The sequence below is a fragment of the Pteronotus mesoamericanus genome, unplaced genomic scaffold, assembly GCF_021234165.1.
Source record: "Pteronotus mesoamericanus isolate MK-2021 breed Mesoamerican mustached bat unplaced genomic scaffold, CSHL_Meso_final contig_68, whole genome shotgun sequence".
In the NCBI taxonomy this organism is placed as follows: Eukaryota; Metazoa; Chordata; class Mammalia; order Chiroptera; family Mormoopidae; genus Pteronotus; species Pteronotus mesoamericanus.
The window spans coordinates 26398917-26423976 of NW_026555234.1; the positions used below are offsets into that span (position 1 = coordinate 26398917).

The 25060-nt window shown below is 35.9% G+C and overlaps 1 protein-coding gene across 3 annotated transcripts in view; it reads right to left on the minus strand.

Moving 5' to 3' along the window:
* Positions 1–25060, minus strand: part of ATP8A1 (ATPase phospholipid transporting 8A1) — a 206621-nt gene that overhangs the window by 131779 nt on the left and 49782 nt on the right. For 2 of the 3 annotated variants that reach the window (XM_054582126.1, XM_054582125.1), the window contains exons 6-13: positions 24877–24917; positions 18798–18871; positions 12948–13017; positions 11120–11247; positions 6447–6558; positions 4922–5087; positions 3234–3361; positions 810–887 (exon numbers count right to left, since the gene is read on the minus strand). In XM_054582126.1, coding sequence (XP_054438101.1) covers positions 810–887; positions 3234–3361; positions 4922–5087; positions 6447–6558; positions 11120–11247; positions 12948–13017; positions 18798–18871; positions 24877–24917 — 797 coding nt within the window. Of the gene's footprint in view, positions 1–809; positions 888–3233; positions 3362–4921; positions 5088–6446; positions 6559–11119; positions 11248–12947; positions 13018–15577; positions 15652–18797; positions 18872–24876; positions 24918–25060 lie in introns of all 3 variants that reach the window. The other variant, XM_054582124.1, reaches the window with a different exon arrangement.

Below are 25060 nucleotides of genomic sequence, written 5' to 3' on the forward strand. Positions count from 1 at the left end.
TGAATGAATTTAAAGACAACTAAGCACTATTTGGGCTACCTTATGGAAGAAACCAAATAAATTTTTTGGCCAATCCAATAACAACTGAAGACTGGCAACAGCTTCTGAAATTAATTTCACAGAACATCTGAAGTGGTAAGGCAGAGGATAATTCTGGTCTACATGCTATTTGAAAAATAAGAGTTAGCAAATAGCAATGGTACAAAAAAAGAAGGGTCTTTTATTAGCCAGTACAGGGTGGGGCAATAGTAGGTTTGCAGTTGTTCATGTGGAAAATAATATAACAATTAATAAATAATAATATATGAATAAACTGTTACGAATATTCACAACTGTAAACCTACCTTTTTGCCTCACCCTCTGAATATAAACGGATTACAAATATACACATATGTATGAATACTGTATGGATTATAAATCTAAATTTCCTGTTTGACCACTATTACACTTCAACTTACATAACTTCATTGATCAATTTAGCTTTTTCTTCCTTTCTGGTTAAAAGCTATGAACAATTTTTAAACTGACAGTGTGTAACTCAAAACTGCCAATACGTTTCTACTTGTTAGATTAGATACTGAAGGACATCTCTCAGTGCAATACCTTATTTGAGAGCAAAATAGGCTTTAAATATTTTTAAACACTTACTAAAAATCAACATTCATAGTTATGTACTAACATGTATTTATGCTGATTATTCCACTCATGGAAAATTAGAAGCTGTCAATTCCTGTGAAGCTGTCATCTACGGCAGAAATTACAATGAGCCTGACTTCCATGTCAACACTTCAACGAGAACTTTCAATTACCTGGCCAAGCTCCTCATTCAGATTAGATGTTCGAGCCATAGCAGCAGTGTCTGTGGGTTCATAGTGCATGTCGAGATCCTTTTTTAAAAATAAAATAAGATAAGTTATTGTATACAATTGGTAATAAAAGACAGTGAAGTTTTATTTTAACTGGCAAGCTGTGTACATAATCATTCTCATTTCTTGCCATCCCTATTCCATTTCAGTCGATTTTCCCAAACAGAACTCAATGGAGAATATTATACTCCACAGCAAAGGCAGAACAGTGTGGCAGTTAGAACGTGTCTCTGGAATCAAGTGATCTTGATCTGCTATCATTCTACCATTTCCTAGATAGCGAACCAATTGTAGAGATTAAATACGATAATGTATTAAAGTGCTTCCTATGGTGTCTGACACAATGTAAGTGCTTAATTTGAACTAAAATACCAGCAACTAAATATTGATAAAGTAATTACAACTTCACATCCCTGGGAAAATAATCTAATGGATTTTATCTGGTTGAACTTTCTTGGCCAAGTTTCTTACACTGTATCTACTTGGAAGTAAAATGAGTGCATTCTCAAAACCCAAAGAAAAATGTATAGTTTTTGTACCAATTTGTACTTGCTTTGCACCCGGAATTATGACTATTAATCCTATAAAAATTAATACTTTCTATAATAGAACATTTTACTGACAAGTCAGAGTTGACTGATTTTCACATGTCAAATGAAAATATGGCCAAATCTGGCCTCTTCTGTATCTGTATTTTAGATCGCTCAATCTCATTTCTGAACTAGGCTGTTGAGCTTTAGGTGCCATGTTTTAAGAGGGAAATCAGACAACTGGGCAATGTTCAGAGAGGAGTAACTAGATTGGAGATCAGGTTGGCAATCACGTCAAATGAAGAACAGAAGGAGACAGAGGATATTTAGCTGAGAAGGGGATATGATAGACGAGCTGGCATGATAGTCAAGTTCAAATGTTTTACAAGGCCAGCATTTGGAAACAAGATTAGACAATTTTCATAAAAGATCTACTGGGCAGAACCAGAATCAGAAAGAGGCAGTGACCAATTTTACTTCCACACAAAGAATAGGCCGCGTGGTGAGGGAAGAGCGCTTCGGCCAGGAAAGTTACATAATCCCTGCATATAGAAAGGTGGTTGAAAGGCCTGCTGGGTTCACCCAACACTAAAATTACATAATCATTTCAAGCAAATATTATTTTTGAAAGTCCAAATAAAATAATAAAGCGATTGACCATTGGATTTTCACAATGAGTCACCTTATTTCTTATGGTAAGTGGGAAACCGTCAATAAGTTTTCACTGTATTTATACAAATTTTATTACAATGTTTCAATAACATATTTCCTGCACGAAGTGAGCTATGCTTGCAGCCCATTTGAGATTTCTAAATCACGCTGCTCTTTCACCACTGCATTGAGACTGACAGCTGAGGCGGAGCATTTACCATGGGAAGATAATAATCAGTTACTACAGTATCATCAGTTACAGTTTTTAAAATTCTAATATTGTTCATAGTAAAAAGCTCTTAGGTGATTTAAAAAGAAACATCAAAAGATAATACCGAAATTTCTCGAAAGAAAAGAAAAAGTAAACTTTCAGGCAGATCAGGCCTAGAGATTTACTTAATTTACATAAACTTATTAATTTTAATTTTAGTAAAAATAAAACTGAGCATGAGCAACGTATTTTATAAACAAAACATTTAGGAAACAGATGTCCAGCACATTTTCCCAAGATTTAAAAAAAAAATTTAAGGAAAAAAAAGAAAAAGAGGAAAAATTCAGGCACAGCTGAAATTGTTTATAGAGTGGTAAAATAAACTACCTAGATGTATAAAGCATGACAGACACCCTGGTTGTTACAAGTAGTGAACACAGTATTATTTTTATGGTGCTCAATTGTTTATGAAGCTGTCTGTTTTGTTGTGGAATTCCTTTGATCTATATAACCACTGGGAGATGCAGGTAAACCATATATATCATTCCTATGTGAGAGTCCAAGAAAATATGTCTCAAAGAAGTCAAGTGGCTTGCCAAAGTTCACACAGCTAGTAAATTACAGAACTACAACTACAATCCAGATATTTTAATGCCAAACCCCATGGTTCTCCTTTTCCCCAAGATACAATGTAACTTAAAATAGGTTTCCTGAACTAGAGACCTATTTTCTCCAGAGTCTGGTCTATACACTTGTGTGATATTGTGATGAGAGACTTTGTTACTGATTTTCATGTCAAATGAATTTATTATAATTATATTAGGCTCAAAAATATTTTGAAATATTATCTTACAGTCAATAAAAGGTAAAGTACAATTAAGGGTTTTTTTTTTTTCCTTTTGAGAGATCAAAAGATCCTATCAGAAAAAAAACAACATGTTTAGGGTGATAAAAACAGTAATAATTCATATTTACCCAATTTATGAAGTATGCCTGAGTAAATTTCACCACTTCTAATGTTACCAACAAGCTGATAGGAATGAGATTGTTGAAAAGGATGATGAAGGTCAAGAAATTCAGCCCAAAATTATTAGCGCCACCATCTATTGGGGAAGGTGGGAGGAAAAACATTTATAGTTTTATATTTTATTTTGCATTGACCAGAACTTTAAGCATAACAAAATTTTTCCATATAGTACAGCATAACATACATAGTTTGGGAGGAATACTGTGTTGATAACATACCCTTATTCTCAAATACATTCTTCAAGAGGGAACAGCATTTTTTGTGTTCAATACGTTGTTAATCCTACTAAGAACTGCATAAGGGTACTAAAAAGTGAAAGTACTGTCAAGTATTTCAAATTCTGTTCCAAACACAAAGTTTAGAGATAGGAGAGACATGACTAAAAGTTTATAAATGAAAAATCTTAACTGGGTAGAAGTAGTTTTATATAAATTGTGAAAAAGCATTTCCCATTTAAAGCATGCCTTAAAAGCAAATATACAAAAGAGTACCAGCAAAACTAACCCAAATAGCAAAAACAATGTAGGGCTAGAGCCCAGGTAAATTCCACCCTAGGTAAATTAAAGTCTTCCTCTTCAATAATGAAAATAAAACAGTTATTCCAGATGCACTGTAAAGTATATGAAGAAACAAATTGATGGTGGTTTTAACAGTTTTAAAGTTGAAATAGTAAATCAGTGACTGTTAAAAAACCCTCAAAACTTAGAATAGCTGCAAAGCCAAATCAGTGTAATAAAAGAACAACTAAAACAATAAATTTTGCCATAAGATTTTACTATAATTTGTCTTCACACTTCTGAAAATTAAGTATTTTATTGGTTGAGGACTCATCAAACGGCAGTGCAAACTTACTTCCCAGAAACATTCAGGGGTGGCACATTATTCTCACAGTAGTAAAAGGATACATGCTCCAAAAGGAAACTGTCTAATAGCACATGCCCTAAGACAAGGTGATCATCAACACAGAATTCACTGCAGTCATGAGTTCAAATGAAAGTCCATTCAATTTAAACATTTTAAAAACATGTAAACTATTTTTGGTGGTTTAAATATATACTCAGCCTGCTTTCTTTACCAGACATCTATCTAACTTCCTGTATTAAAATGTTGTTTTAAACAAATTAATAGCATTAGTGAAACTAAGATTAATAAAATAACATTTTATAGTACTATGAGTGCTTATTATATTTTTAAGGATTCTGAAATTATTTAATTATTCAGATTCTGGGGAAGGGGGGAGGGAAAGGAAGAGAGAGAAAAAGAGAGAGAGAGAGGAAGAGAGAAACATCAATGTGAGAGAATTATTGATTGGTTGTCTCACACAGATGCCCCGACTGGGCACTGGTCCTGCAATCCAGGCATGTGCCTTGACTGGAAATAGAACCCATGGCCTTTTGGTGCCCAGGGTGACGATCCAACAAACTGAGTTACAACAGCTGGGTGGACTGTGAAAGTTTAGAGATTCTCCACTGTACTTAATTTTACTGGAAACTGCATTGAAAAGTATAGACTAAATGTCCAGTTATCTTGGCAAAGATGTTTTCTTTTAGAAATAATAGGAAATTCCAAGAGCGGCTATGAAACAAATACATGTTTTAATGAAAGAAAAAAGGTCAATAAGCATTTGAATGCTCACAGTTTAGATTGAGGTACCAGTCCTTTCCAGAGTGCCTTCGATTCCAAATAGCTGAGCCCACGGAACAGACAAGGGACATGGCAATTAAGATACAAAATAAAATCAAAATTTGCACATTTGTAATTCGTTCCACATTTGAGAGTTTAAGTGGTGGACTTGTCGAATTCTATAAAAAAAACAACACAACAAGATTAGTAATAAGAACTGCGTACAATGATTTAGTAACAGGTATCTAGCATATTGATGAGCATGACAAAGTCCTCATCAAACTCAAAATCTAGATGTGAGTAGACATCAAAAAATTGTGCAGGTAACAATCACAGATGTAACAAGCTGTCAAAGGTTAACTGCCTCTTTTCCTAAGGACCACTATGTCACCTAAGCCTTTTTCTAGGATATAAAACAATAATAAGAGAAAGAAATAACATTCCTTTTGTAAACACAGCTTTTGCATTGTGGAATGTAAGGTGAACAATGTACTACCAGACTACTTAAGCAAACAGGGTGGACCAGAGGCACCCATCTTGCATCTCTGCTTTGGAAGAGAGGCAGAGAAGGGCCTGTGAATCCACAGCCAGAGACCTGGAAATTCCAAAGTATGAAGGCAAAGTTATAGGATAACTGTGTTCTGAACTCTTGGTGGCATCTGGTAATTGTTATTACTGAACACAGCAGCCATAAGCAATCCCAGCTATAAAGAATAACAGAGACAAGTTTCTTCAGATGTATTTAATAATAAAAAATGATTATGCTGAATTGTTGCTAACCAAGGCATCCACAGGACACAAAATAAATCTGTCATAATCAATATAAAATATGGAGTCAATACAGAATCTCCAGACTCAGTAGGGGTAGAATCATTAATTGTAGTCCTGCTTGCCTGGTGATCACATCTTCACGCCTTTACAATGTACAAAGTTATCAATCAGTCCTTAGAGGAGATTTTCATGTAGTTTCTTAAAACTGACTTCCCCATACCCACGTAAACACTTGACACTGATGATATTGTACTATAAAGAAGGTGCATCCACAGGCATGGGGAAACACTGCAAGTGGCTAGGATTAAAGTTGATTAAAAATGGCTTAACATAAATATGCTATGAAACAACGGTCAACATTTGAGTTACAAGTTTTTCTTTTAATTTTATGAAAAAATGAAAAGTTCTAAAATTCGATCTCTGTATTAAAATAAAATTCTAAGACAAAAACGTTAATGCAAAGCAGTCTTAATTACACAGATGACTTATGTCTAGCGCTGCAATGGTTAGTAAATGCTGTCAATGGACCGATAATGCAAGATCTCTGAGAGTCCACGCACTGGGTGATCTCGGGCGAAACACTCCCATGTTCCGTGTGTGGTGACCTACTGCGCAGCGCACTCACCCAAGAACGAGATTCTGAAGTACAGAGTGGGGCTCCGGCGTCTGGAACAGATGGTCTGCTTTGTTTGGGACCGCTGAACTGAAAGCCAGCAAATAGCCCATTTTCAAAGGATTTAAGTCCAAGAGATAGATAAAAATCTCACCTGCATCAGCTTGGTGTCATGTCCAGTGTAGACAACGATTCCAATGACCCACTGTGTATTCCTCAACTGAGCGCCTCGAAGGAGAATCTGGTCTGCCCCCAGGGGAACAGTGCTACGACAGATGATGGGGACATGAGAAGCGGAATTTTCTAAACTGCTTCAGAATTCCAAAAAAGGCCGTTACTAGAACAACCCTTCTCGCGTTTACTGTATTTTTAGAAAAGAAGTGATTTTTCTACCAATAGCAATAATTTTCTTCCACAAGAACAGCTGGAGCAAAGCATTTCAGTTGCTTCTCTTTAAACATCAAACCAGCCATTTCCTACAATTTCACAATCCAAAATAGTAGGCAATGTTTTGGACTTCAGAGGCTAATTTTCAAATCTTATTTAAGACTTTTCTTGATTTAGTTAAGTCCATTCAGGATTCTGAGATGTTTGGAAGTGGTGAGGTAAGGAAATCTGTCCCTCTCCCCACCTTCCTTTAAATTAGAAATAGCTTTGTGCATAATCAAATTTCAAAAAATACACAAGGTAAATACATAGATCTCATCACCCACTTGCATTGCCATATCTCTGCTCTAAAGATAAATCACTGTATTTAAAATCTCTAGGACATTAATTTTATTATATTTGAAGATGGGTTCTCAAAGAACTGCGATTAAATTCTCCATAAATGGTAAGTAGCTAACCAGTCTTAAACACTTCACTGAAACGACAGCAAATTGAGGCTATCCATTCCATATAATCTAAACCATGTTTTTCATGAACACTGGGTCTTCTGTGGGTTTTTTTTTGCACGGCAATCCACTATGGTAGGTTGTTGATTGACGTGGACTAACTCAGGTATACCAGAAGGGTAGCTATAACAGACATAGTGGGATTCTCGATGGAAATGTACTACCCAAAATTTAATGGCTCAAGGATTCTTATCACTTTGTGTTTGATAAGAAAAAAGCAAAGAAGAAATGTCAAATATTAAAAAACACATTAAAAACAAAAAAAAACTTTTGGAAAAAGAAGGATGCAATACCCCAAGAAAAGTCGCCAGACAACACAGCTTCTTTGCCTGTGGAGACAAGTGAGACTGAAGCTTCCATTGCTGATGGGCTTCTATGGTACAGGAGGCACCCAAGGCTAGTAGCTGCTTGGGTCCTGGCCCTTCTTTCAAGAACTACACAAATGTCACTGGTTCCAGTGAAATCAATCCAGATAGGTGGATAATGACATCACCTGAAGCCTTCCATTTAAATGAGTAAAATGAGAAAACAGTGTTTTGCAATTTCAAAAAAGAACGCAGCACCTCTAACTCTCATCCTTTATGTCCAGAGTCAAGCCTTTCAGAGCCACCTGGAAGGGAACCCCTCCGGTGTTTGCCTCAAGATTTGGGGTGCACTTCAGAGCTGGAAGGGGGCTGGGAGTTCTTGGGAAACTGCTAGACTATGGTCTAAGGCAGTGGTCCCCGACTTTTTGGCACCAGCGACCGGTTTCATGGAACATAATTTTTCCATGAACCAGGGTGGGAAGGATGGTTTCAGGATGATTCAAGTACATTACATTTATTGTACACTTTATTTCTATTATTAGTATACCAAAACTGACTGAGACAAGTGCGCAGTGCTGGAAAGAGGCAGAGATGGAAGCGGTAAATAAAATAATGGGAGGGCCATGTGTGGACTGAAATAAGTGTCAGATTCTGACTTAAAGCCTGCCACCAGATGCAGCTGTACAAGTGAAGTACATCAACCCACTTGCTCTATAAAGCCTGCTATCAGATGCAGCTTAATTGTCACTTGCCACTCACTGATAGGGTTTTGATATGGGTCTGCAAACAACTGATTTATTATGGCCTCTGTGCAGTCAAGCCTCTCTGCCAACGATAATCTGTATCTGCAGCCACTCCCCAGCGCTGGCATCACCACATCACCTCCACCTCAGATCATCAGGCGTTACATTCTCATAAGGAGCACACAACCCAGATCCCTCACATGCGCTGTTCACGGTAGGGTTTGTGCTCCTATGAGAATCTAATGCTGTCACTGACTCAAAAGGAGGCGGAGCTCAGGCGTGTGATAGGAAGTGGTTGTAAATATAGATGAAGGTTCACTCACTTGCTGCTGCTCACCTCCCGCTGTGAGACACCCCCCCCCCCCCAACCCCCCAGGAAAAAAACCCCCCCCCACCCAAAAAAAGAAAAAATTTAATAAAAATAGAAAAAAAAAAAAAAATTAATAAAAAGAACATTTAAAAGGGAAAAACCCCCTTAAAAAAAAAAAACTAAAAAAAAAAAACAACCCACTTTCAAATACAAAGGGACTGAAAATCTATTTCCACCTTTCTTATAAATTAAAGAATATTATATACAATCTATCTGTACTCTAAATAGTAGCACCGCTATACCAAGTTTTTTCCTTCCCTGCATGGATTTGCTTGGCAACAATTTGATGGAGAACTGGTAAGAATGGAAGCAGGCCAGTTAGGAATGTCAGACTGCAGAACATTACTTGCACACATGGCCAAATCTATCATTAGTCTGTAACTATGTGTGCATGGAAGGATCACTCTGTGCAAGTTCTAGAACAATGTATAATTACTTCAAAAATCACAGAAAAGTTTTAGGTGGATCTGAATGAGGATGACAGTTTAGGGTATATTTCAGATGTCCTTTAGAATTCAAACACTGTAACAATGCAATTAAAAACTAATGAGAGCACCGATGGACTCTCAGGCTGGTGGGCTGAGCTAGTGCATTTAGCGCATTTAATTGGCCACTTACAAATGCCTGGTAGATAAGATGTACTGCAAAGGAGATGAGGCAGGGAAAGAAGGGAAGGGAAGACAAGAGGAAGAAGGGAAGCAGGAAAGACTCTCCTTCCCTGCCAGGTTCTGCCCTCTATCTTTGCTCCCCTTTGCAACACGACTCCTTGAAACCCTTGTTTCTACAGCGAGTCTTCGAATAATGTCACTTTGTTCAAGGTGGTTTTGATACAACGGTAATGAGATGCTGTAGGAACCTAATTCTGGTTTACATCGATCAGCCTAGAGTAAAATTGGTTTTGTTAAATGTCATTTTGCTTACTGTCGCAGAACGTGTCAAAGACATTAAGTGAGGACTTACTGTACTTATTATTTTCAACTCCTTCCATTATCTCAAGCTCACTCTCATCCTGCTCTTCCTGTCCTAACACAGCTCAAGGATCTCTAATTGCTCATTTCAACTGTTAATTCTCTACTCTATTTAGCCATCAGCAACATCTGACACACTTCAGTCACTCCATGGGGTTTGGTCCAGTTCTTCGTTCTTGATTTCCATCCTACCAACTGGGTCTCAGTCTCTTTTGCTCTTTTTCCAGCCTTAATGTTGGAGTCTTAGGAAATCCCTGTGGGCTCTTACCCTTTCTGTCTGTATCATGCCCCCTCGGTGACTTCTTTCACTCCCATAACTTTAAATATCTCTGCCAACTACTCCCAAATTTATCTTCTGAGCCCAGACATCTACCCCAAACTCCAGGCTTCTATATTCAACTGCCTCCTTAACATCTCTGGACATCAAAAACTTATTAATTCCAAAATGGAACTGCTGATATTATTTCCTGAAAACTCTCCAGAGGATTCCCACTTTATTTGGAATAACACCCTTACGATGGCCTGCAAAGCCTTGCCTGGTCGGGCCCACTGCTGCCTCTGGCCCATTACTCTCTTCCTTGCTCACTCCACTCCAACCACATTGGCCTCCCTGGCATTCCATAATTACTCTAGGCACTTCCCCCTTTTAGAAGATGTAATGATATAATCAATAATTAGCACTCACTATTCCTTCTGTCTGCAATTCTCTCCCTCCAGATAATCAGTGGCTAACCTCAGCACCTCCTAATTACCTTTGCTCAAATGCCACCTTCTGAATGAGGCTTACTGTGACCACCCTACTTAAAAGTGATTCTCTCTCCAAGATTCCCAATCTCCCTTATCCTGAGCTATTTTTTCTAAAGCATTTAACACATTCTACCATAGTATAACATTTTCCTATTTATCACTTTATTGCTCTGTTTGCTCTTCTCTTACTGCAAGAACAGGTATATTTATTTATTTTGTTCTTTGCTGTCTCCTGAACATCCGTAACTGGCCTAGCCTATGGGATGGTTAATCAGTACTGGCTGAATCGATGAGGGGAGGGGAGAAGCAGGAAAAAGAACAGGAGGGGGAAGGGAGGAGGGGGCGGCCGGGGGAGAAGGGCAGGAAGCAGCTAACAGCTAAAGATGCATATGGGTGACAACATGGCCTAGAAAAGAGGACATGCAATTACACAGAGAAGACAATGAGAAATTACCCAGTACAATAGACCACTTAGGGGTAGAGTCTGAGCTCCTTCTGGTGTCAAGAGACTGCAGGACAGGAGCCAGGCTCTGGACTGCACAGCTAGGCATATAACTATTCTGGCCCAAAATAAGCTGCTAAACGGTGTGCCAGAGGTGGCATACCCCTGAAAACATCCAACTGCCAGGTGGGCAGGAACTCTGGGGAAGTCTTCAGTTATACCTACACGGTTAGGATCTAGTATCTTCACAAAAGGATCCTGGGTACAAGCAATACAGAAGCGCTCAAGAAAAAGGTTTTGGGTGCTGCGACTTAGAGCACAAGAAAATATGTGTTTTTATGAAGACCGATTTTACATACCCATGTCCATCAAGCCTTATGTTCCCAACAAAATCGTAGAGATGTCTGTTTGGGCTTTCACACTCGACTCGGCCAGAAATTCTCATCAAACTGTCAATGTCTTTTATATCCGATGTTATTGGTAAGCCCTGTTTAGAAAATTGTAAATAAGTAAAGACTATATTAAATACAGCGCACATAGGAGGGAAGGGGGAATTCTGAATCCATCCAGATCCTACTATTTTATAAGCAATTCTCTCCCTTACACAACAAATACCCTTTTCATCAAATCATAATTAAGGGATATGATTTCTTCCCCTCCACTTGAACACAGGTTTTTAGCACGCGAATGGCACAACAACTGGACAATTCTAAAATATATTCAAGAGACTATACGCTAGTCTAAAAAGGTAGTTTTACATAAGTTCTTAAAAAACGGTTTGCTTCCAAAAGTAAATATAGTGTGAATCTGTCTTCTGAATCTCAGCAAGTGGCTAAAAAATGAATACAATCTATCTCCAAAGAGAAGAGTCTGTTCTTTTAGTTCACTGCGAAGGAAAACTCAAAAACACTTGTTTCGCCTGGCCCACGAGACCCGCCTTGCCCACGAGAACCGCCTGGCACTGAACAGGCCCCTGCTCCCGCGCCGCTCCGAATTCGGCGCTCTGTGCTGGCCTCTTCCCCTTCCCACCCCTCCCATCCTCCCACGTCATTCTCACCATTCGCCTGGAGCCCAAGAGAATACAGCAGTGTGCCGCTTAACAATGTTTCAGTCGATGACTGACGGTGTCTGTGACCGTGGCTCCACAAGATTATCGTAGAGCTGAAAAATTCCTCTTGCCTAGTGACATCATAGCTGTCTTAATGTCACAGCGCAATGCACAACTGACATGTCTGAGGCGAACCTGGTGCAAACAACCCTACTGTGCTGCCAGTTGTGTAAAGTATACACATACAATTATAACAGTACAGGATACAGGGTAACGATTATGTTACTGGCTTATGTGTTTACTATACTATACTTTTTATTATTATTTAGAGTGTACTCTTTCTACTGACCTAAAAGTTTTCTCTGGAACTGTATGCCATGTGATGCTGGCAGCAGCCTCATACGCTCATTGTTTAACTCTCCTGCTTGCATCATTTCCTCTTGCGCTTGATTTAATCGTGTGTTCTTTTGTACAGCAGCATGCTGCACGGGCCTGCGACTTGGGAGTAAGAGGCTATATCATACAGGCTAGGCGGGCGGGGGCACCATCTCGGTTGGTGTAAGTGCACTCTATGACGTTCCCACAACAACGGAATCGCCGAGGACTTGCTTCTCAGAGCTATCCCCGTCTTTAAGCAGTGCATGCCTGTCTATTTCTTAAAGGCCTCTTTAAAAACAAAAACCTCACAGTTGCTTTCTGGTAGGGATGGTATGAGCAATAAGTATAGAAATCTAAACTATTCCCAGAGATCAATGAGACATTTAGAATGGCAACGGAAACGATGGCAAAGCCAAATAATTTGGGCCAGCTGAATAGGAAAAATACATAAGCTAACACATGTCAAAGCACTTAGAATTACTACTATTATTATTATCATAATCAGAGTGTTGCCTATTCATAAAATATTAAAAATATGACAAATAGTATGTATACAAATAGGACCATATTTAATCAGGCAAATAAATCTAAGTGTTCCATGATACATAATGATACCAATTTATAAAACCTCTTTATAGTAGTTAAATGAGACAATATCTTCACTTGAACAGAATTGCCTCAACTCATGCTAGAAAGAAATGAAGCTATTGATTCCATGGAATAAGACAGCAACAATTATATAAACCTGTAATAGCTCTTACCTGTCTAATTTTCAGGTTTGTTTCACCATCTAAGTTGGATGTTTCAATGTAGCACATGGCCTGGGGCTCACTGTTGTTTAAAGTTGAAAAGAAAAATGATTTATTGGCAGAAGAAAAGCAGAATAACAACTTACTTAATGCTCAGACTCACTGAAGGCTTTTGTTCTGAACAAAGCTTTAGTTGCCTAGTTTCTTGATGGTTTTCATTCTAACTGCAAAATGCTGTGAGGCAGAGCCCATGCGTGGCAATTAATGGATCAGCCTTTCAGCCAGAAGGACCTAAAAGCAAGTTCCTGGCAACAACCAGTATAGATCTTCAAGATAAAGTAAATGATTCAATTTGTACTTAAACTGTTCATCCATACAGACACAACGTAGACTGTATCTGAAATACAAAGCCGTTTTGTGTCCAGATTTATTTTCAGCTCAAAAATATCACGATTTCATGCTCAGAGCCACATGTAAATTAGTTAAGGAAAGTGGCTGATTAGAAAATTCCAGATTGCTACTTCTAGAAACTCGTATTTACTCCCCTTTTAGAAAGGATGAATAGGATCACAGGAAGCAAAATCTTTAAAATTTAAGGCTACTTTTAAAAACTGTATGCACACATTTTGCAGTGAAGGTAGATACATACTTTTCTCCCCCCTAGCTTTTCTGCTCCTATTCTATTTCTTAAAGTTGTTTTAGAGACTTTTGTGACAGCAAAAGCTAAAACTAAAGCCAGCCAACTTGGCCACATTGCTCTTTAACCTGGACCTAGAAGATCCACTTTATGGATCCCCAGAGGAACTGTTTCAGTGAAGTTTCACATGCATTGGCTGGTGGGAGGGTTCTCCATGGAGAAAAAAAACGTTCTCCAGTTTTTTTCACAGGCACCACACCCTGGACCATTTATAACCTGCCCCTTCACGTGCTAACTTGACTTGTGTAACAATGATAGGTGGGTTTGCAGTCCATCTGTATAAACTGATCCTCAAATACAAGGAGAGGTATTCTGAAGTTAAATCTTGTTAGCACTCAGTTATATAAGTGTAATTAGCTAGCATCATGTAAGTGACTACGAATGTAATCTCTGATCTGCATGTGTATTCAAAGTTGGAAAGAAAGAAATTTGTAAGTTACAAACACCTGGAATTTTCTAATCAACTTCCAATTTGTATATGAGCAAAACAGATTATTCTGAGTTTCAGAAATGGGCCTGTAGCTTAGTTTTGTGCCCTGAAGATTTGTGAAAATTATTAAACCACATGGTTATAAAATATTTTACAGATTCATTTTAAAGTAACTTTGTATGTTCTTCAATTTACTTTATGGGCTTTTTTTTTCTTTTAATCCCATAAAAGCTGAAACTTTTTCCCAGCTGGAGGTTTTCAATATTTTCACTCTATCAATTATTCAAAGTTTTATTTTTTATTACTGTCACAACAGTAATGTGGCTCTGGCAATTGCTCCCAATTTGTAATTTACTTATGTATATATTTGAAACATAAATGGTTTATGAATTAATATGGCACATATTCTGATAACATAGAAGTATGATGAAAACCAAATGCTGAATGAACAATGCCGATTCCATATTTTGGCAGCAAAGTCCATTAAAGTTCTACTTTACATATCCAAAGCCATTCTCATATTAAAATGAAAATAACATTCTAATTCTGTTTATACTTTTTTTTCATAAAGCAACTTTTTTAGAACTTTAAATGGCTAGGGAATTAGACAGTTAAATGGCTGATTTCTACTTGAAATCAGGCAAACAAAGTATGCATCCAAATTCAGAACATACTTAATCCCTTAAGACAGCAGTTACTGAAGCAGTTCTTAACAGCGCTATGAAAAGGCAGCAAGATGTCTCAGATAAGGAATCATGCTAGATAATAAATATTTCAGCAAATTATGATGACATCCAACACACAAATTATAGCCAGAGAAGCAAAGCAGGCTTTTTGATTAGTAAGTGGAAAAATGAAACAAGATGCATATCACAATCCAGACACTAGCAGACAGCTGCGATTTACCACAGTAACGTGCACTTTGTCACTAGTTACAAGCGGGATAAAAATTGATCCCAAAGCATGCGGTACAAAATGTACAACATCGAGCTTTGTGCAGGGGGTCCTCCACAAACCCTATACAAGCCCAAATTACAGTCATGATTGCTGAAGGGATTCTCCAGAACTTAGAGAAAATTTCAAATGTAAGAATAAGGCAAATGTTTAAAATCTTAAACATTTCTCAATAACTTTGTTTCACGTGAAGCTTAACATTGTTCAAAATAATATTATGGAGAAGTATTAAGTTAAGCCTTGGTATTTAGGCATATTGTTAAATATGAATATATATTAATGATGCCCAGGAAATTAAAATCTACCTTCACCGGCATGCCTCATGGACTCCATTAATAACAAGAGGAGCTGAATCTGCCTCCTTGAGGGATGAACATCATCTGACACTGTGTTCATTTAAGAGGCTTTTAAAACACCTGCGAAATGTCCATTACCAAGAAGTATAAAAAAGTTTCCGTTTTAAAGGAAGAGGCATAGGACTCAACCACGTTTTGGTGTAACTGTTCTCTGGTGTAGGGTGAGGATCCACATACACACATCCTGTACGACTCAGAGTCTAACCTTGAGGACAGGCTGATGAGATCTGCTGGGAGATGTTCCCCATTGGTCACTTTCACTATTTCCCCTACTGCCACCTACAGGTCCCAGTTTAAAATAATTAAAATGGGGAGGAAAAAATGAATAACAGAGGGAAAAAACAAACAAATGGACAAAGGAGACAAAGTTTGAAATTATTATAGAAAATAATACATGTTAATAAAAATGTCTAATGCCAATTTTTTCAAAATTTATTTTGATCAGGTCTAAAGGCACAAGAAAACATGGACTACTTAAGGATTACTTATTTGCTTTTAAGCTCACTCAATTTTCAATTTTAAATGTAAAAGTTTTTGATTTTTTAAAAGTTTAATCACAGAATATCTTATCATATTGAATAAAAAGATATTTTTATATAGAGCTACTTTATCTGAAAGATTTCCCTCTAATTCCTCACTGTAATGACATCTACTTTAAGTGCACTCCTAGCATAGAAGAAAAGAAATAATTGTGGAACTACTTTTTAGGAAACTGCTTTTAGAAAACCAAGTATACTACACTAGCTCTTCCTCTACATACACACTAAAAAAAACTTTATTTAAAATTTTCTGACTCTAACACTTTAATTGCATAAAATGAACTTTAATGCAAAGCTGCAAAGACATGGATTTTGGAAAGATAAAAGGCATAACTGCAGTCTTTTGAGTTATTTAATAATTAATAAAGTCTATGTAACACATTATTTTGGGAGGGTAATCCTTTGAATCTGGGAGAAATCTTTCAAGGTATAAAGTAGACATGCCAAGAACCTGCTTCGATTTGATTTAATAGTTATTTTACTCTCTTTTATACTTTTTACAACTCATGCATCTATCTGTTATAAGATTTCAGTTTCATTTTAAAATGAAAATCAACAAAACACAGTAACTTTTAACTATGTTCATGTTTTAATTTCAAACTGTCTCAAAAATATATTACTAGTAACCAATAATTTAAAAACATTTAGGAATTAAAATACTATAAGCTATTTATAGCTACTGCTAAATTTTGATCACTGCAGGTGAAAATCAGCATGTACTTATTTTGATAGCAGACAGTACGGTATAATGAAGATATTAGATTAGGAATTAAGTATTCCAATCTTGACCTAGTCATTAAAGTTAAGTGGATAAAAATAAGACTTAAAGTCAAAATTCCTCTTTCTGTTAAATTATGACACAACTTCACCTACTTCTTAAGTCTAATGTAGGTTCAAAAGAGCCAAGTAATGCAAAAACCCTTTTCAGGGGAAAAAAAAAATTGAAAGGTGGTATTTTGCCACTTGGACAGAAATATCTTTCTAATAGCACAAGTTTTTACACTTTATTTTAAATTCTACTAAATTACAAAAAGAAAGGAATCTGGTAGTCTTTTTAAAAGTAAAAATCTTTGTAGGAAGTTAATCACTGTGGATATTATATTAAGATATAGAAACTATTTTGATTTACCAATATTCATAGACATCAGTGAATGTTTTTAGTATTTAGAAAATATATCCTGTAAAAATGTTCTAAAGTTTAAGAAATATAAGCACAGAGTTTGCTGGGGTTGGGCAGAGGCAGATGAAAAATATTTTGACAACTTTTACCTTGGATCTAAGTATAAATTTAGGGTAGTATAGTCAGTTATCTTCTTATTTTTGAATATACAAAATTTAAATATTGTATTTAATGGTTCAGCATATATGCTTCTCTCTAAGATAATGGTTCTATGATATGTTTAATCAGGAAAATACCAAAATTTTTTTAAATTGCTGGAATGTTTTACTATCATTTTGAACTTAATTATATAAACATCACATTCCAATGGTCAATCATCCATTACATTCCTCAAACTTTTACTTAGCACATTGTTCTGTTAGTTAGACATGGTTAAAACTTAATGAAATATTATTAATTTGAACAAAAAGGAGAATCAAGGAATATGGAAGTTTGATCAAATGATCCATTTTATTCATTTTGAAAGATATGAAATCAAGTCCAGAGAGATTAAGTATTTTGTTCAAAATCACCAAGCCAAGATAAGAAACCTGGTTTCCTGCTTCTTAAGCAGAGCTGTCTTTAATACTGAGACTACATTTTACCTGATTCAAGGACAATAAACTCACTGTTAACTCATTCTCTCATGCCATGTGTAGACCATTGCCTTTACTTCAGTTTTAGAAACCTACTGATAAAACTATAAGGAAAGGGAACTGTAAACAGAAAGGTTAAATTTAAAAACCTCATATTTTCAATTTTTCTGAAAACAAAACTTATAAATAAATGGCACAAAGAACTCTCAACTAAAAAATATGTAAATATAACTTGTTGCCTTCAACTACTTATAGACTTACTTCTATAAATATCTGGATAACTCTTACTTGCTCATTTAAATTTCACTTATTTGTCATATTTCCAATCACTGTTAATAATGACCTGATTAAATAGATTTTGAAAAAAGGACAATGTCCATATTTATATGTGATTTTACAAATAAAACTGTCCAAGGAAATGATGATAAACAACCTCTAAATTATTAAAAACAGTTTCCTTATTTTATCTTAAGACTAGGTTTATAGTTTTTAAACCTGAAACCATTTGAAAGTCACATTCTTTAAACGGTAACAGTGCCATATGTTCAATACTAATTCAAGACTATCTTAAATATAAGTTAAAAATTATCTAAATTCAGAAATGGAAAGAACTTTAAAAAAGAGCAAAATACTTTAATTTTTTTGTTGGAAGAGTATGACATTTCAAAAGATATAATGACCAAAAAGAAATCATTCATTTTCTCATACCAATGCATCACAAAGATCAAAAAACTTTGAGGGGATGTACGTATGCATCATAAAGGAATTTATCATGAACAAGGATTGCAAGATATGATCAGTAGAACCCAATCCATGTATTATATAAAATAAATGACAGGAAATTATTCAAGAATTAGTGGTCCATACAAAAGGATCTGGACATGTCCAGAGAGAGAGAGGAGACTCTTATCTGTAATTATAACTTTTGAATTATATAGTACCTATCATTTATTTTATATGGCAAGCATGAAAAAGTCCTTTAATCCAATCAGTTTTTAATGCTTAATTCAAAATCAATAGAGAGGCTTGAAAGTCTTCGTTTATTCCTTATTTCCTTGGAGAAATCACAAGGTCAACGCAGGGCAGAGAAACCATCCTCTACACTGTTTGAGCATCAGTAGGTATCTCTACCTTGATGAGAGAAGTACAGTGTCAGCAGGTATATACTCTTTGCCTTTTATTATAACTATATCTCCAACATTTACCTGAAAGAAAACTGGGAATTGGTTAATTAACTGTATTGAAAGATATGTACAAATATACAACCCATTGTATTTAAACAGAGAGTACAGTGAAAATGGTTATTGGCAAACAAGAACCACTTGTCTTCAAAATGGCATGTTATCTCACAGTGAGGCAAGGATGGGGTTTTCATTTAAAATCTGAACACTGTATGTTTATCAGCTATATATCACCTGAGTAGAATAAAATCTATCCATTTATCCATTTGACAGGTCAACTTCTCATGTTCTCTCGCTTTGACAGAAAAATAAAAAAGAGGAATTTACCAAATGAAATGTTTACCCTGTTGAAGGAAACATCAATAAAACTGGAAAACTCATCATATATATAATCATTGTTCTTTAAGATGACTTTATGAAATGGGTATTAGTTATAATTAATGATTTAGAGAGGAAGAAAATGGGTCTTAGGGTCCAAGCAATTTGCCCAAGAGTAGTAGGAGTTGAAGAGCTGAGACGCAAACCCACATCTCTCTGCCTACAAAGCTTGATTTTGCGTACATAAATAGAATGAACCGATTACTGTATTTTAAATTGAAAAAAACCCCAACTAGCTTAACCTCTTTCTCATTTTACTGTCAGGATTTTTGTGAACATGGACTGAAGGCAAATTAAAGACATACTGTGTCAGAAACTGTTAGAAGTAATTTAAGTGATAGGTTGGTCACCGAGCTTTTCGTAAACAATTCAACTTCAGTTCAGGTACACTGATGGGCGCTTCCATTGTAGCATGAAAGCTGCCCTCTCTTAGGAGCCAAATGAACCTCAAAATAAGTTTCAATTCTTAATCAAGAGAAGAAAAGTCTTTTTCATTTCCCCTCCCTACTTTTCCTTGAACCTTAAAGTAACACTTCACTAGGGGGAAGGAAAGAATGGTGTCCTCAGTGGGAATCACAATAAGAAATTATTGCTGGGCCAGCCCACTATGCCTATTTTATCCACTGGGGGAGGAACAGGTTAGGAAGGTTGGAGGGGGCCTTCTGACCTATAGTATGTATGCTGGTTATCCAGGTTGGAAGCTCTGGATGCCTTGATTCCAAAGAGATGTATTACAGCTGAAATGTGGATGATCTGAAATTGACAAATTGCCAGGGACCTCGGAGTCCCGACACCCCCGCCCCCTACGCAAAGGGCAAATTGGGAAGATAAAAAACAGCAAGTACAGATGCCTAAAGTAATCTGTGGTGAAGAAACCGACTGAAAGCAAGATGAAGAAATGTTAAGTCTCCATGCCATGGCAGTTAGAGAGGATGCTACCCAGGTGACAATTTCATTGTTCTTTAACCACTCTCTGTGTGTTAATGTTTACTCTCCAGCTGGACTATATGCTTCATAAAATCAGGATCATGGTTATCTATAGTGCAGTGTTAGGGTCTAACAGACTTAAGAAAATCTCTCATCGACTGCACTGCTTTCCAACACCTTTTTTCATTGTAAGACAAAGAAAGGCTTGTGGTTCTTAAACTGAAGACTGAAATAAAATACTAGCACCTTATAAGGTATAATGCAGTTATCTCAGTGGCCTGGGAAAACTTGGTGCTAAGTGTCAAGGTTGTTCTCACAGGAAAGCAGGGAACTCACTTCCTCCTTGTGATGCCTATACTTTAGATCATTTTCTCAAACACATGCAAGCACTTCTTTTTCTTTTCGAGTTCTGAGCTCCTAAGGTACCATTCCCACTTCCAGCCTGGTGTGCGCATAACAGGAATGGACAGAGGAGAAGGTCAAGCTGGCAAAAATTCTTTGACCAAATGTTCTAACTGGAGGACTATCATGACAAAGTAGTTTTGGTCCCCCAAATACTGCAATTAATGAAAATATTTAGGACTTTAGGCCACACTCTTGAGCCTTTTCAAGTCACTGATATTAGTATTACAATTGAGGATTATATAAAAGGGTAACCTTATCAAACTATAATAGATTGATTTAAAATTTGTCTTTGTCCCATTGTAGGCTTCAGCATTTTTTTTTTACTAGGGAATTTTTTGAGATATAAATTCTTAATCCAAAGAAATGCATTTCAAGGTGGAAACTTCATGCATTGAAGCAGCTTTATAGAGTGACTATAACACTTGTATACAGCTGACCATTCCATGCTTCTCTACAGAACCAGAAGAATATATGTTGACCCTAAGATCCTTCACCTAAACTCTCGACCTGCAACTCTCTCAAAAACCTGTGAACAGTCTCAGCTGCAGACTGGTCTTTGAAGAATTGGTCTTTGTGGTAGGGCAAGGATAGCTCTTTCTATTTCAAGAGTAAGAAGTACAATGCCTTGCATAGGACTTTGTAATTGCAATATTTTTTTTTTAAAAACCCAGATATTGGCTACTTAACTTTGAGAAAAAAAGGTTTCAGGCCAGTAACTGCAGAGGTGACTGCTAATGTTTGAGACCTGAAGTCTGCTCGTCTCTGAATGACTGGATGTACGCTATACAAATTTGTGGGTCCTCTGAGATGCATTAAAAGGCAACCACAGTAGCCACATATTTAGAAAGCCAGAGAAAGAAAGAAGTCTGAACTAAAGCCCGTTTGCACTAAGATTTATTATATTGCCTTGGCATGTGAATCTCACTCTTGGTTTTTGGTTTATTGATTTTATTTTTTAATTGCACAAAATATTACAGAAGCTAAAGAAAAGACTTGCCCCACAATCTGGCTACCCCAGCAAGCAGGCTGGCTTTCATGATCGTTCACTTAGTGTTCAATAAACCATTTTCACACAGTCAGCATCTTAGGGTACAGAGCTCTGTTCTTTTCACCCATGATTATACTTTATGACAGAGGAACCCTCATATGTCTTGCCTGCTGCTGTTAGATCACTGCTTGGCACAGATACTTGATAAATATTTGTTGCATGAACGGTATAAAATTTTTCTGTGTTGGCACAGTATCTGAAATATTAGCTTTTACTTGTCACAAAAGATACCAGAGTATAGGATGTCATAATGTTTATAAAACTCCCTACTGTTGTGTATCCACATATTTTGATTTTTCACTATTATAAACAAAACTACAATAAATATTTTTTGCACATAGAGGTTTGTCCCTACTTTATGGTTATTTTCTTGGGATAAATTCCCAGAATCTTCTTTTTATGATTCTCAATATGAAGAGCTAAACTGCTAATCCACAATGACATGTGAATAAAATACTTCATAAAATTAAAAATCATGAAGTACAAAGGAATTTGTTTTTATTTATTGAATAGATAGTAATTGGGACTTGAACATCTTTAAATTTACAACTTTTCTTAGTAGGTTGAATATTATACTGAGTATGGTTGTTTATTATAGTACTTCTTGCATAACTGCCAACTTTTATTTTCTATTTATATAACAATGATTTTAATCTTTGTCATATTTGGTGCAAATATTTTCCATATTTCCTTTATTTGTGGTAGTCTTGGTGTATGTTGGTTTTAAATTTTGTATAATCAAACTCCACAGATCTTGAGATCTTGCTCTTCTCCAAATATTTATTAAAGTCTTTACTGTGTGTTTTTCAAAAGCAATGTTTTAAAACTTAACTCTTTTAGCCAGTTGGAATTTATTTTAGCATAGGCTGTGATTCAGATATAAATTGTTTTATTTCTTGAAACTGCTAATCAGTGATCCCAAATAGTTTATTACATAATTCTTTAATTGGTGATTTTTGTCTCCTTTACCATATACTATTTTCTTCTATCACATTCTGTTCTACTCTATTTTATTTTGCTCATCAATGTCTATTTTTGCAACAGATCTACATTATTTTAATAACTTTTGCCTTCCATTTTATAGTTAATCCTTCCATACTGCTCTTCATTTTTCCAAAATACTCTTCTATTTTCTCAACTGTTTATTTTTGAAATGAAGATGAAAAATGTTGTCAGCTCTTAAGGAACTAACCAATTTCTCTGGGATTATATTACATCAATACTTTGAAACAATTGCTATTTTTAGTTTTTTAGGAATATGCCATATTTGTACATTTATGTGAATCTTTAATACCTAAAATTTTGATTTTTCTTTACCAAGGTTATATATACATATTTAAAATTTATCTGTAGGTATCTCATATGCCATTGGGAATGCAATATTTTTTTCACCATATTTTTCGAATTTGATATTGTCAACAAAACAATGCTGTTAGTTTTTGAATTCTTACCTCGAATTCATCATTGAACCAACTTTTATTAATTCTAGTTAATTAAGTACCTAATTCTAATTACTAAGAAATATCAGCTCATGTTGGCTGGATGACCTTTGGCAACACTCAAAGGTCAATCTCCCCTGTGTCTCAAAGCGGGATGCGCGGCAGTACGGTACAGCTCTCCAAGAGGACTGAACATGCTATCGTTATGGCTAATTCGGGGCTGGTAATTTAATTTTTTGTCTGTTAAAAAATTGAAAAAGAGTTACAATAATCCAGGTATATCAGCAGAATCTTGAAATAATTGCTTATTAGGAAAATAAGACTTTTTAAGAGATTAATGTTAAGGTTGAAGTAGTAGATGGTTCTCTCCTACTTTATAACTACTCTTCTGAATAAGCACTCTAGGTAAGAAGGTAAGGAACGGACCTCAAATTGTTCGGACATGCATTTATGTTAACTACACTGACAACCCTAGTGAAGAACAGACATAAGAAAATTCAACTGATCATACTTGATTATTTCCTACCGGTCCACTCTTTAAAATGTGCATATCCACAAATGCCAGAAAACAGCATAAAAGAAGTAAGAAAAGCACAGGCAAGGTATTTTCCTCTTTGTTACTTTTATGTTAGACCAAAGCGAGAGAGTGATGACTTTTCAGATACAGTAGTACCTTGGTACTCGTTAATTCGTTCTTGAACTTGTGACAAGTGCCGAAACCGAGTACCAAACGCTGCAGCATTTTCTCTTGCAGGGCTGTGTCGTGACCCATAGAAGTTCTAGCAAATATGATGAGTCCCAAGCAAGCACAGAGTGCTGAAACTTTTTTTTTTTTCATCAAAATGTGACAAGCACAGGGTTTGACAAGTTCTGAGGCCAATGAGTATCGAGGTATGACTATATCTAGTAAGGGAGATGTCAATCCCTATTCTAACCACTAATTTAAAATAACAAAAAATGCAATTAATTCAGATGGAATCCTATTCTGGGCAGAGATACAAGGTGGAATCAAGGGCATGACCTTTAATCTGCTGGGAAATAACTGAAGTACCAATCAACTAACTGTGGGTTATGTCTTGGCTAATCTCAGGAAACAAGTCCCCTGGGGAGGGCGGCCTCACCTCCCAAAGTCTTTTACCAAGTTACAAAGGCTATCATTCATTTGTGGAGACTAGAGGTTCAATGTTCTTACAGAACTAAAGGAGAACTAACAACAATTGCTTACCTGTCAAAACTGAAGTCCGAAAAGCACATGAACACTTCAACAACACTTGCTAAATGACGTCTTAACTCACTAATGACCATCTTAGAGGTCTTGTGAGCAAATTAACCTCTTGATATTATAGAACTGATTTCCAGATCGTTAAATGATTTTATTTAGTAAGACCTTTATTTTTTTTCTCAAGGAATTAGCAATACATAAATATGATTAGTCACAATTTATGAATTTGAAGTAAAATATACAAATGTGAAATATCTGAATTCTAATTTTTATTTTTACTTGGACAGTAGATGATTAAAGCAAAAATTACAACACAAAACAGTTCATGGTTAAATGAAATCTGTGAAAACAGTACGCAAAATATACCATAAAAGAAACAAAATGTTCTAAATAATTACTTTTCAAGAAAACAGTTTTTCTAGTACATGGCAGAAATATTAAATGGAAGTGACTAACTGAAGACTCCATATATGTTTGCAACATTAATTAATGGCCTTCATAGCAGTGGAATTCTTGACATTTGTTCATATTATATATAAAAGTTACATCTACTTGAGTAAATCCCTACGCATTTTTTTTCTCCTGCAACAAAATAAAAATCGATGCATACCTTTTCCCAGTGCACAATTTCCCAAGCACCATTTCTCAACACTGGAAAGAAAGAAATGTCACATTTTAAAGCACATTTGTATTATTTATCAAAAAACCTACTTCTGATGAAATGATTATTTAAAAAATAGTAACAGTTTCAAATAAATTAACCAGTAGCAATTTTTACAGGTTTCAAATGATGA